The sequence below is a fragment of the Amyelois transitella genome, chromosome 17 (assembly GCF_032362555.1).
Source record: "Amyelois transitella isolate CPQ chromosome 17, ilAmyTran1.1, whole genome shotgun sequence".
Taxonomy (NCBI): Eukaryota; Metazoa; Arthropoda; class Insecta; order Lepidoptera; family Pyralidae; genus Amyelois; species Amyelois transitella.
Genome location: NC_083520.1, coordinates 2,603,112 through 2,617,265, shown reverse-complemented (window position 1 = coordinate 2,617,265; position 14,154 = coordinate 2,603,112). Strand labels below are relative to the sequence as shown.

Genomic DNA, 14,154 nt, shown 5'->3' with positions numbered 1-14,154 from the left:
TATATGAAGTGATAAAACAGAAGAATGGTAGGTGATGATATTAAGATAAAGTCAATGGTCACAAATGAATTTTGTTTGAAAGATGTTGTAATGAAGTGAACAATACTCGTAATAAAAGATACAATAAATAAAATAAAATTATGAAATGAAACGAAGAAGAAGTTAAAAAATATGGTATATTAAGACAAAAGTGTTATAAATAAACAAAAAAGGCGATGAAGAATAAAATAGATTAGATGAACTAAAAAAGGAAAGACATATAAGCGAAGGTGTAAAGTAAAGTGAAGAAGCAGTGAGAAAGAAAACATTATAAGAGGAAAACAGAATGAAGCAGAACTATGAAGGAATATATTTAACTAACATGGTGCATATCACAGTGTACTTTTTAACAACTTAACACTACAACAAGGAACTGGTATTCATAAAATTAAGTGCAACAACAGCTGAATTCACCGTTTTGAACAAATGTGCGGTAATTCTGCCCATAAAGACCTAACTAATGAAAATAATACTGTCTTTGGTAACAATAAAATTAACAGCAGCTCAAACTGCAAAATTTTGGTGCGTTTGGCAAGTTTCAGGCTTAAAGTAAATTACTTTCTGTATGCGTGTTCGTCATGATTGTTGACGGGGTAATCGGCGTACCACCCGAAGGCCCCGTGGTCCCCTGTGTGGGCTCCGAAGTCGACGTATTCCCCGAAGTCTGGGGGCCTTTCAGCTAGCGAATCTGCGCCAAGGGTAGCGGCCCCTGACACATCCTGCGGTGGCTGGACCCGCAGTCGAGGCTGGAGTAATTGTTCTTGTTGCGGAGCCAGAGGAATGGCTGTTGGGACAAAAAAATTATGAACTGAATTAGTTGACTCTGTCAAGACAGAATTCCTATTTAATTATATCTTATCACACACACACATGGTCACGTCTAAATCCCTTGCGGGGTAGGCAGAGCCACCAGTCTTGAAAAGACTGAATGGCCACGTTCACCTATTTGGCTTAATGATAGAATTGAGATTCAAATAGTGACAGGTTGCTAGCCCATCGCCTAAAAAAGAATCCCAATTTTGTAAGCCTATCCCTTAGTCGCCTTTTACGACATCCATGGGAAAGAGATGGAGTGGACCTATTCTTTTTTGTATTGGTGCCGGGAACCACACGGCTGTTATATCTTATCGTCGCCATTTAGTTCTCACGACAAGAGCATGACCCTTTTTTTAACCAAGTCTTATACTCGTAACAAGTAGTAATATGGAATGTTTAATTACAACGATAACATTTGAGCAAACATTGCAATGAAATTAAAGTCTCGGTTATACTTTCTATTTGAATATACCTCAAACAGAAACGTTGAGTAATGAGACCATATTGGAGTATGCAGTATTGGAGTTGCAACATAAGCACAGTTTGCCTCTGGCGAAATACCGGTCGATTTATGAGGCTTGATCGATTTACAAACTGAATACAAATGTAACTCGAGCCTGGTGAATTGAAGGTAATTGACATCATAAATATGAAGGGGACATTTGTAATTCTCAAAGCATATCATAAATGTTTTCGTGTTGTGCAAGAATGTACTTAGGTGAGGTAGTTTAACAAACAACACATTTTGGTCCTTCGAGTCGGATATTTAAATACCTAAATATTTGTGTACTGACTTATGTTTATTTACCTTAGTGTATGGTAAGAGAAACCTATAACAATAACAATGTTACCAGTGTGCAGCATCATTATTACCTATCTCAAGGTAACTAGCATACCAAATCGGATTTTAACATAACGAGGTTAGTCTTAAGTAATGCCGGGCCACGTGACTGAAATATTAAACCATGGATAAAATCTCCCACATTATTTCAACTACATTATCATTTCGCTTTATTTTCACACTTGGTTAACGTCACACGGAATTGAAATTGAGTTACGCAACTTTTTCGGCAGTACAAGACAACAATGGTAGAAAGCGATATTACGTCTTTATCTCTCGTAAGTGTATCAGTTTGAAGTATTGAATGCTAAATAGTCTGTGGCAAGATCTTACGGTTGCATAAAAAGAAAGTTGATCCTTTGTATGCAGTGAAAGTGATGGACAACCGTGTTGATTAGCCAAGAATACAGGTCATCTGGATAGTTACAGTTCAAAGAGCGTAACTAAAGATAATTGGCCTTAGGATTATAGACGCTTTCTTTGCATAACCTTCCTGAAACTACCTTGATTGAAGTCAGACTCGCGTTCAAATTGTTATTGGTGTTAATTTCATGGATTGTCAACATTAAGCCATTTTGGATTGAGTACACGGCCTCGTTTATTATCGAATTACTGTATAAATACTGCATAATGGGTTCTCAAGGGTTACAAAATAACAATTAGAAGTGTGAAGATAGCCTAGTCGTACTATATATGCGTAAGATTTGAATTTTTTATTCGACATATTCATGTAAAGATTTTGTTTGTATCCTCATAAATGGCAGAGACCTACCATATTCTGAAAAGTTACCGTTAACAAAATTTTCTTACCGAAATGCAATGTGATAAGTGATTATGACTCTTAAAAAAATCTTTTTTCTATTTTATGAAGAGCTCTAATGGTAGGTACGTGGTAGGTAATTGCATGCAATATAGTACCTTTTCTTAGGAACTGTACCTATTATCTGCGAATTGGCGCGGATAGTCAATGCGAAATAAAATGTAAAATTACTTACGTTGATGATACTGCAACGGTATTGGCTGATAATCCTGATTGTAGAGATTAGGCAGCGGCGCGGGGGGAGGGGGAGGGGGCGGCTGAAGAGTCTGCCTTGGTACCCTCCGAACCCTGAGCTGTGAGAGGTCAACGAACGCGATCTGGTCTGCTGGTACCGCGATGAAGGATGGCATCGCTGAAGTAAGGGTCACTACGGCTGCTAGTATAATGAGGTGCTGTAAAGAATTGCTTGATTAGTTGCGTTTTCATTGAGACTCCAAAAAGCAAAGTAGCCTGTCTTTTCTTCCAATTGAACGATTTGATACATACATATACATACATATGGTCACGTCTATATCCCTTGTGGGCTAGACAGAGCCAACAGTCTTGAAAAGACTGAATGGCTACGTTCAGCGTTTTGATATATGCAATTTAAACGGCTTAATACATTGCCTCTTTTGGTGCATATATACTTCATCTTGTTCCCAATTTGGTTAATATCAAACATATACATACATAAGATGCCTCAGATGGGTATGGGTTATCTGAGAAGATAACAATTTTCGTAATTGTTATCAAAGTGTAACGATTGCATTGCAACAACTGACACTAAAGAGAGCAAACTTTAGTAACTCAGCACGAGACGATATTACGTCTAGTTGCGCAAGCGCAGTGGTAATTGGAGATTGTGGCGCACGCGCTGGACCGTTTAAAATGTTATTGTTTTATTATCTGTCTGTAGCTCTAAACCTGAGGCTTTAGCTGCAACGTGTATTTAATGAAACCTTAGCCTGATTCACTACAATGAAATCCTGATATTTAGCATCTTCATAATAAGTCTTCAATTTGCTTTATTTCAATGATTGTGTTTTGAAAATTTTAGTTCAAATGCTTATTACAAGATTTTCATTGTTCTCAAACAATACAAATTTAAATCTTGTGAATCAGAATATGTCTTATCAATTTATCATTTCACAGGCTCTTTCTTTTCTCATTTGTACACCATGATCTTATTGGAGTTAAAATTAAATATACTAAAATAATAAAATGTTAACCAAATGATGTACCTACATACATACACGTTTTGTTTAATTTCATTTGGTCTCACAATAAGTGTTCTACTTAATTTTTATCAATTTAAAAAAAATAAGCACTACCTAAGAATTCGGAAGATTATATTTTTAATTATTAAGTGCCAGTTGTTGTATGAAAACAAGTTACATTTGTTACTTATTTACAACGTTCACATTACGTCCTTGTAGTCTTTACAACACAATAAACTATGTAAGTACATTAATTAGGCTTGATTTCATACTCGCTTGAGGTATTTTTAACGTCCCGGAAAGAAACAGCATAAAAATATTGCCGGCGAAGGAAACTATTCATTCAGATTTCACCAGTCCATCGCGAAAAGTCCTGAGAGAAAATAGCAATAACTTTGAATAGGTACTTGTCGCTTTGCAGTTTTCTTGGGTTAGTTGCTCAATAAAATTAATTGAATTTTCTTGACATTATCTAGGTTTTTAAATAATTTTTAGTGTACAATACCCGCGTTTGCGGAGTTATGCAAGTGCTAACAGGAGACACAAACACCTCTTTATTTGGTAAAATTTTGATCTATTTGAAAATACCAACACCGAAATCTCCCGTCTTACAACATCTTATATGAAATTTACCTAATATATACAATTACATGTCAAATTGTTTATGGACTCGAGATATTTCCCCTGTTAACCAAGTAAGTGTATCAATGCTATATCGCGTGCCTGTTTCTGCCCTAACGACCCAGATCTTAGGGACTTATGGTTGGGAAAGTTGATTAATGATATTTCGCATTATTCAAGCGCCCGCGTGGGTGTCTGACACTTAGGCGTTTACCTTGTAAGGCTTTGTAAACGACGCTGGCGCCCACGACGCGAATCTTTTGTGCCGTATTAGAAAACCACTCTATTCGTTATACCTAATGTCTAAAGAACGGTCTCATGTAGGCGGGATTTCGTCAAATAAAAACATTAATGTTTGCCCATATAGAAATAGGAAGGAAATAGTTGCTTCATACATATTGTAGTTTGCAACATAAATTTGTAGTTATGAGTTGAATATATGATTACAACTAGCTTTAAGAAAAAAATAGTTGATGCTGATAAAAAATTATATACACATATCACGTCTTTATCCAACAGTTATATCTCTCGATTTCTATATATATCTCAATAGCGATATAGAGATAGCTAGCGATATAGAGATAGCTCGAGTTATATAGCTCGATGATAAAATCAAGATTCAGATAGTACCACTTTTTTAGGAAAGCATTTTAAAAATTAAAATATAATTATCTAAGGAACTTTAATGTTTTAAACGTCAAAAGCAAGATAAGCAACACGGGTCGGAAATTTTAATATTTTTATGTGTGTAGATTAAGTTACCTAAGTACCTACTTGTCATCCATGGTGATCATTATGTTTACTCTCACAATAACTTCTGTAACTGTGGCATAACATGCTAGTTTCCTGCCAAACGCAACACTCGCTAATGACAACGGCTCACGATTTACTTTCGGTCGAAAGGGAAATTACTTCCTTATGTAACGCCGCCGGCTCGATTTGCCGCCATGTTGACGCCAAAACTTATTTTTCGCGCCATTTTTGTAACGTTTCACAGATAACAGTTAGAAAGTAGAGTAAACACGATTTTATGGTATCGTTAAAGCAATTATTACACAATACCTATTTGTTTTGATTGTTCAAATACGTTACAAATTCTCATTTTGAATAGAATGCTGTAAAGTGTGTTAAATCTTAATTAACTTAATGTTCTGCTTTTCTGTGCTATTTGTTGGAATTTTTGGTACCTAATTCTTTCATAGCTTTTTTTATCGTCATCGTATGTCATTATTAATGAAATATTAGGCTTTCCTTTGAATTGTTGATTCACTTTTAAGTTTTTGTAATCCAACCTTGTTACATCTTTTTCACTATTATATTTTAAGGGTTAATGAAGATGTTACAACGTTTAGCTCGCCTTGCTCATTTTATTTATAAATTGCTTAGATTTGTACGCAATAAATGTAAAAAAATAATAGAACCTCCAACAATATTCTTAACTTGACTATTAAGGTTAAATAAACCTTAGTACTTAGTTATCAGGTAACAATGCCCTATTTATCAGCCTTCTGGGTTCCCGTTCACCTCGCACGGTGAAAGGCTCCATTGCCACGCCTTAAATGTGACAAATAATATCACATTTACTGCAATGTTGGTATACAAGGTCGACTGCAGGAGTACCTACAAAACCTGCTTCCGTATATAAAGAACATTTGTACAGCAGGCATTATAAACATTCAGAGATGCAAATTAACCAAACATTATTACGTTGGTATAATTTAAATTATACTAATGTTATAATGTAACGTAAATTTTAGAAAAATTTTTTATAAGACTCCACCCGCGTAAAACGTAAAATCCCGTGGGAATATTTTCTTAGGGTCTTAGACCTCTTAAGAAAACTGCTAAGTTAGCGGTTTGGGCTGTGCGATGATTTGTCAGTCAATTAGTGAGTCAGTATATAATTAGATAGACTTTTTTTGTTTAGTGAAAACGAAAAAATCACCTAAGTGTGGTGGATATTAATATTTATATTTTTTTTATCACGAAGAAACCTTAATAGGACTTCCTTTGGTTCAATATTTTTTAGCACAAACTTATCAAATTTATAGATATTGCATTATTTTACTGTCAATTTGCTATATGATAACCTATTAGATAAAAGGGGATCAATAACACGTAAATCGGTTTGCTTTGATGTTTAACTTTGTATCATTAACATACCTACGATCATATTTCATACAATTTATTTTCATGACAAGAATTTTATACGATTTGTCATACAAAAGACATCAACGAGCTCACATGACCTTTAAGTATACTATATACAATAACTTCTTTATTATATTATACAAACTAGCGTTTACGTGTGGATTTGCCCTCAAGAGAATTTTTAGAAAAACGTAAGTATGCTGTAAGTTTTGTCTGTCTCAGTGCCAAAAATCATCAAAATCCGTCTAGAAGTTTTTGATCTTTTTAGTTGCAAACAGGGTGTTGGTTACTCTTTTATGTTAAACGGACTTGATTGATTTGGTTGGAGGCAATATTAGCTAATAGCTTTTAGAAGTCCTGATGCGGGTAAATAATGCGTGGGGGTAAATACCTACATTACAATATACATATATATATATACATATATATACATATATATATGTATATGTATATATATATACATATATATATATGTATATTGTATATACATATATATATGTTTGATTTGCTTCCGGATATTGGACCCCGTATGTTTGTAAGATAAGATTTACTCATGGTGCGCATAGTCTAATCTCACAAAAACTATGCTTGGCTAGCTTATATTAACTTGTAACTTATAACTCTTCAATACCTAGAGTATTTTGAGCTATATCGGAGTTCTTGAAAGTATTATGACATTTTTAAACATAGGTCCAGTTTTTTTTTACACCACGGAGTCGGCTTGGTATTTCAGTTAGTTAAAGCTTATTTTGATGAATTCACACGATTGGTAAATACTGATGTTAAAGTGTGGGTTGTGTAAAAAATATTAACTTATTTGAATAATTCTACGAACAAATGTGTAATATTGAATGAGCTGGCCTTGTGCAGTTTTACGCTCTAATTGTTGGTAATCAAATTAATTACTTCAACTGATAAACACTAACTAGGTTGCAATAACACGCTTCATGCAAACAAACTATATAATTGGCAATTAGATAAATTAATAGTGTTATAAAATCGTACTAAATTGTTTTTTTTTTCGAATTCATCAAAATCTGTGATATATGACAGATTTTCAGTTGTTATTTGAATAGAAAATGTTATTTCCACTCATTCTTAGCCATAAAAAGTAAATTTTACTTTTTCAAAAATCATATTATTATAGAAAAATAATAGCGATTAAAAAAAAGAGAGCATCACTATTAATTAAGTAACTGGCCACTATCACGACAACAAGATAACGTCAATAAAAAAAAACAAACAAAAGTGAAATTAAAAGTGGAACTGACCATTGTTTGAATGTTGGCGGCACCGGTATGAACACTTCCCCGCGCTCGCTTCGACTGAGCTCGCTTAACTTTTGCTACAATTTTTATAGCAACAGCCTTTCAAGCAGTTTCACTTTCCACTCGGTCCGGTCTGGCGTGATCCACTTTTTTACGGTCGCCATGGGTACGCCTTTAAAGGTAAACAAAGGAGCATTTCACCCCCAGGTGCCGTGAAATCTTAAGAAAATTATAGATTCTACCGCTAACCGCATGGTCATGTTAAAGTACTTACTATTCAATTCATTATTTTCAAAAGGAAATTGCGAAATCATGCAATATGCCACTGAACAATAAAATAATGGCCGTACAAAGTGCTTGGCCTTCACGTACGTTGTAAAAGCGAATTAAATTTTGGACAAGATGTTAAGGGTCATGCCCTTAAATGTCATTCATGAACGTGGTGTTTACGAAGCGAGTTTCGCAGCCGAGTCATGCTGCATTATTGATTTATATTGATTGATGACTTTGTATGAGATACATAAAGTAAAAAGTAGTTAATGATGGTTCGAAATGTTTTTTTTGATGTTTTACGGGATTAATTTAAAGCTAGGTTTTCGCATCTATTTTTGCGATTTTCCAAATATTCTTTTTAGCGCATCTTATTCAATCTTTCGTCGTGCACTTATCTGATATAGTCTGGTTGGGAGGATGGGAGCGCAAAATATTTTTCTTTTTGGTCTAAAAGAGGCGTGTTAAAAATAAATAAGGTACGGAACCCTTGCTGAAATGAGTGTTTCTAATATCTACCAAAAGTGTCCTTCTTCCTTGGATAAATCCACATCTCTTCCTCTCCATCCTCTAAAGAGAAGCAAGGGGTAAGTCTTTTCACCACGATCCTGGATTGGGTTAGTTAGGTTTTTACATCAAGGTACTCCCATCTAACCGCCCTAACCTTTGTAGTGGGACCTAACCAATATCAGATCATGGTAAAAGCTGCATTAGATGAATGTGCCTTTTCCAGTCCTACGGCGCCTAACAAAAGTAAGACTACCTACTTAATTATAATTTCATACCGTATAACTAGGTATATCAGTAGAACATATGGCCGAAATTGATTCCCACAGAGTGTCGCAAGTGGAAGTAACGCCCCACTTTGTTATCAGATCAAAGCGAACCAACCTTGGCTGTTTTGTTTAGGTACTTTGTAATAAGTTGACTAGATATGACGGGAATTCATAATTTTATATGCTTATTACGAATACCTTAAACCTACTATTTATCTTGATTTTGGATAATGGAATCAAGAAAAGAAAACTTAATTTATTAGGTAGGCAATCGAGCGAGCGTAGGCAGGTACAAAGGTTTCTTGTGTTTATTCTGTGTAGGTACCTACTCGAATTGGCAAGTTAAAATCAAGTTGCGATAATATGGATGGATGTGTCTGTATAGATTTTCCATTATAACCCATCGCAAAAAAATACATAAGTAGTTTATGTATTTATCTTTTGCGCATCTTTTGCGCAAGGAACGAAAGGCTGCAAAATTTGGAATTCTTCTAGCGATGGTCTAGGTTAGCAAGCTCTCACTATCTATGAATCCCATTTCAAGAGACAAAATTATATTTTCTTGCTAGAGTAGCTAAAAAATGTGGTAAAGTATGAACCCTATAAACTGTAATAAAACCTATAAAAAAATATCTTCAATCATGTGCAGGCGGATAACCCCATATGCATCTGCTTGCATATCGAAGTCTCGGCACACTTTCACATGATGCGCTCTCTTTGTCCATGCAAAATGATCAAAAAGTTATTATTTATTAACGAAAATTAAATTGCATTGACTTTCATCGAAATGAAAGTGTCGGCGTTGAAAATGTATTGTCAATAATCGTAATTCGTTATTGCATTATCAGTGATAGTAAGATAGTGATAGGCCGCGAGACTTTCTCATGAAATATATACAGTCTGTTTCATATTATACTGTTCAATGGTTGGGTGTTCTGTTAAACCAATACCATCCTACTATATAATTTATTATGAAACGCCTTGCGTTTAATATTTATATCGACTTATTTTTGTTTGAGTTTGTGAAGGAACCTAATTAAACGGAAGACTGAAAATATTCAGATTTTGATTCCCATAAATAATATCCTTGACTAAGAACTTCGATGTATGTACTTAGGGTTCTTCTTTTAGGAATAAGTTATGCAACCTTTGAACAATATGGTCCGGATCTCAGTTCTATCATCCATGAATGCGAATTACAATAAATTAAAACAATCAATTGTTTATTTTAAAGCAACCTCTATATCCGTAAAGTTGGCTATTGAAAGGTTTTGTTTCGTGTCGGCCGACGCCGGGGCCGCTTACATAATCCACTTTGGATCAGACCAGCTACTGAACTGTATCAAATTTGGGGTTCCGTAGTCAAATCACGAATTACTGCGTCATCGTCACTTTCATTTGTCAATGTTTTACAGGCTAGGTGCCAAGATGAATAAGTATTACGACTACATATTTCATATAAATACAAACTGGTACCGTAGGCTGGTCTTTCCACTTGCCACGATCTCTGCATACGTCTTTCCTTTCATTAATTTCTTTCATTATATTATTGATGTCAGTTAGGTTAGGTATATGTAGCTGATTCAGAATAAATATTTCCTAACAAAGTTTCAAATTGCCACCATATCTCGTATAATCCTAAATTTCCTGGCTATTTCTCGTGAAAGTGGTCAGACTAGTCAATCTTATAGTTTGTTCCTATATCGTGCCGTTCTAGCTCTCATTAATTTTAATGATATAGTTACTTGACTTATAGGTAAGTAGTTAATGTTTATATATGATTTTGCAACCAACTATGTACCTACCTAGATATTAAAAGGTTAGTACCTGTATGAAGAAAACCTGTCAAGTGCGTGTCTGGGCTAGGTACACGACTTCTGTTGTTTGTGGTTTCGTTAGTATCACAGTGAAAATAATCGTAATCAGCAGCATCAGCAAATATTGATACCAAATCTTACTTACCCACAGAAACTGTTACACGCCTAAAAAGAATTCGGTACTAGTTCTAAAATTTTAACGAAAAACTGTTATGTAATTTTCATTATCAAGCAATCGCTAAAATTTAGTTTAGTGTCGCTAAGATTGATAAAGATTTCTCAATAAAATTACTTAAATAACAGTTTGAAATATTTAATACTTATCTATAACGGGAGTGATGATTTAGAGACTACATCCACCATTCTGCATATTATTAATAGTATACCTACACACCTACATACCTCTTCATTCTTCGTCACTTAGGTATCCTACCTATACTTACAGTACTTCACATAAGAAATTAAGCATGTTTGAACTCACCATGTCGAACGGTCGAAGTTCCTCAACACACGACAGATATCACGTCTTATCCCTTACAGGGTAGACAGGGCCACTCACCAGAAAGTTGGTTAGGTTAATATGACCATATCACAAATGTCTTAAATTATTTTGAATCTTTGGGTATCACGCTGTGTGATTGTACCATCGGGTCGACTGAATCAGAGCTAGACGCGAAAGAAAGTATTATATAAGGAGCGCATAAAATCTTTGATTGATCTATTTGATCCGACAACGAAGAGTTTAATCATCCATAAAAATTTGTTTCTTATACCTATTTTAGTTCAGTAAGTATGCCTATTCTCTATTAAAACATATTTGTATTTTTATTTTGTTACGGCGGCAGTGTGTATGTTCTATTACGTATTTGTATGGTTCATATAGCAATATAATAAGGGAATTCAGATTTCTATGTTTATGTTTCATTTCCATCGGCGCAACGAATTCGCGCTTTCTTCACATATACCTACGGTTGATGTCAAGAAAGCCTAACAAACCATTCTAAACTCTGTGATAACTCTTGTCGAGTTTGTGTGACTCGAATAGTTTCTAAAGTTTGTTGACGGCGGGCAGAGAAACGACTTTGCTAAAGCTTTTTACATCTGTATTAATAATTTTGTTAAACCTCTCTCCTTTCCATTGTGTATTTGCTTACATGTCACTGGTTAAACAGGGTAGGACTCAACATTATTATTTAACACAAATGTACATAATTGTACGCATATTTAGCAAATAAAATCATTGTCTTTGTCTACGTGTATTTTTTTATGAACTTCGATATTCATTGACCCTGGATTGTATTGGTTAAGAATACGCTATGTGACGTTTAGGTAAAACGTCGCAGGTAAGAATCACGAGAGATAATTAAAAAAATCCATAGAATAACTACAACCTTTTAGGACTGGTTTTACAATTTTAAAAGGACGTTTGGCTATAGGCACGAGATTCAGCAAGCAGCCGCCAGAGAATAGCGACCTACTTATCTTTAAGTAGTCCGAAGCAAAGGTAGGTAAGGGGCGCACGCGCGCCATGTATAAGAGATAGAAATCTTCTAAAGAAAACTATAAGAAAGATAGGTAACTCCTGTCGCAATAAATTTTTAATTTAAAACATAATTTGTAACTTTGTAAGCAATCTTTACGGCCGGCATTATTACGAGCGATTACCCACGGGGATAGTATCGCTCCTTACAAAAATGACTCGCTGATAAGACGTAGTATACGTTATACCAACCTAGGTACCTTCCTAGGTTATATTACTTCAAATCTCTCAATAAGTATTATTATTATCAATTAAGACTAGTTTTATTTTCATAAACATTGCATCAATTCAAGACAAGTTACAGAAAATAAATGAAAGTCATTGAAATTGTTTAAACACATTTATTCATGGAAAAAAACATCAAGTTACACTGATTGCTATTCGAATCAACGCTGGATGGGACTAACTTAAAACTAAATAATAACAACTTATCATGAAACAATTATTATCAAACAATTTGTACTGCATATGGCACTATCATTTAATGACAGTAATTTTTACAAATACTTTTATTTCTAATTCGGATGCATGCAAGCACATGAGATTCTTTTTAAACATTGTGATTTATATACTGAATAGTGAATACAAATTGAGATATAAAAATATTTTATACATTATAATGTGTCAAGTTATTTATATTGACCGAAATATTATTTGGACAAAAATATATCTTTAATACACATCCAAAATACAACCATCGTTTTATTTAAAATACAACTCGTAAGTACGATGAGAAGTTTTCCAAAGTATTTTCTATTTTGTATATAATGTAAGTTTAATAAGAGCAGTCGAAATATGTATATACCCACCCGCAAACAGACTGCCGGCCCTTGGATGATATTTCCGGTCTTCCTGTAAATATTCTTCAGGGATGGACCAGCTCTTTGCCATTTTACTGGAAACCAGTCTAGTTTTGAAGTTTAACCTACTTAAAGTTTAAAAAAGTAGTATTTAACAATGTGTGGATCGGATAAAATGGAGCACTGACGCTTTGGAAGCGGCAGTAATCTTAGTTTTAAGTAATTTATTTGACGTCAACCAATGTTGTGAAACCAAAAGATATGACAATTATTAAGTGATATTAAAGTGTCCCATTAAAATGAAAAAAAGTTTTGAATTTTGAATTAAAAAAATTAATGAATTTTGGAGTATAATCACACGTCCCTACATAGCGACCCTGCCCGTTATTCCGGCGGGATTTATCTACTAGGGAGACAAACACAGATTGTGTGATTATAAGTGAATTATAAATACACAAAACAGATTACAATAGTACCATTGTTACGATATTTAGCTATTCAACCGCTCGTTATAACCTTTCACAATTTGAGACGACGCTCCGATACGCACTATTATTATGTCGTTAGCACCATTTTACGCACCTTTTACCAAAAGCAGTTGTTAGACAATACTAATTTAATGTCTACTTTACAGAGCGTTCAGGCTTTAGACTTAGATGTTAAAACTATTATGATTAAATATTTATGCATTTCTTTTTCTGTATGTATTTCTATAAAGTAAGTGAGGGCACAAGCTAATATGGCATAGTCATGTTCCCAGATTTCCGTGTTGAACTAACACGTCGAATTATTTAATGACTTCTTAAACTGATTTTTATATTATCTCTATTTCTGATTACTGCTAAGTCTATCGCCAAAATGCGCATTTCCTTATAAATAACGTGCCTACCCTGCATGCAAGCATATTGTCCGGGGTATTCAAGGGAAGCCATAACAAAACAAAACGAACTCATAAATACTTTAAAATGCGATTTACACTAAATACAAAAAAAAACTACACGGTTATTTTTTTCACTAATTCGTGAATTGACCTTATTCATGTCCGTTAAAGTTTTTATTTACCATAGATATTAAAATTTACATGAGAATAAATGTAATATTTAATTAGTTTGAGTCTCTTTGCCGCAAGAATGTTAAATCAAGACAACATTATAAGAGACTTGTAATTTTGTATTGTTATATTTATTAACAGTGTC

At 34.2% G+C, this 14,154-nt stretch overlaps 1 protein-coding gene across 1 annotated transcript; it reads right to left on the bottom strand.

Annotated features, from left to right (window-relative positions):
- Window positions 1-293: 293 nt before the first annotated feature.
- On the bottom strand, window positions 294-7,837 carry LOC106143333 (uncharacterized). Its single transcript, XM_060948952.1, has 3 exons — window positions 7,759-7,837; window positions 2,692-2,908; window positions 294-823 (listed from the first exon to the last, which is right to left on the bottom strand). The coding sequence occupies exons 1-3, from the start codon at window positions 7,759-7,761 to the stop codon at window positions 594-596; spliced, it is 450 nt and encodes a 149-aa protein (XP_060804935.1). The 5' UTR covers window positions 7,762-7,837; the 3' UTR covers window positions 294-593.
- Between the last annotated feature and the right edge of the window lie 6,317 nt (window positions 7,838-14,154).

What these genes read in the sequence shown, in the direction of transcription:
- LOC106143333 (XM_060948952.1), bottom strand. An exon ending in ACCGTTGCAGTATCATCAAC is followed by an intron (nt 824 to 2,691) that starts GTAAGTAATTTT and finishes TTGTCCCAACAG; the next exon opens with CCATTCCTCTGGCTCCGCAA.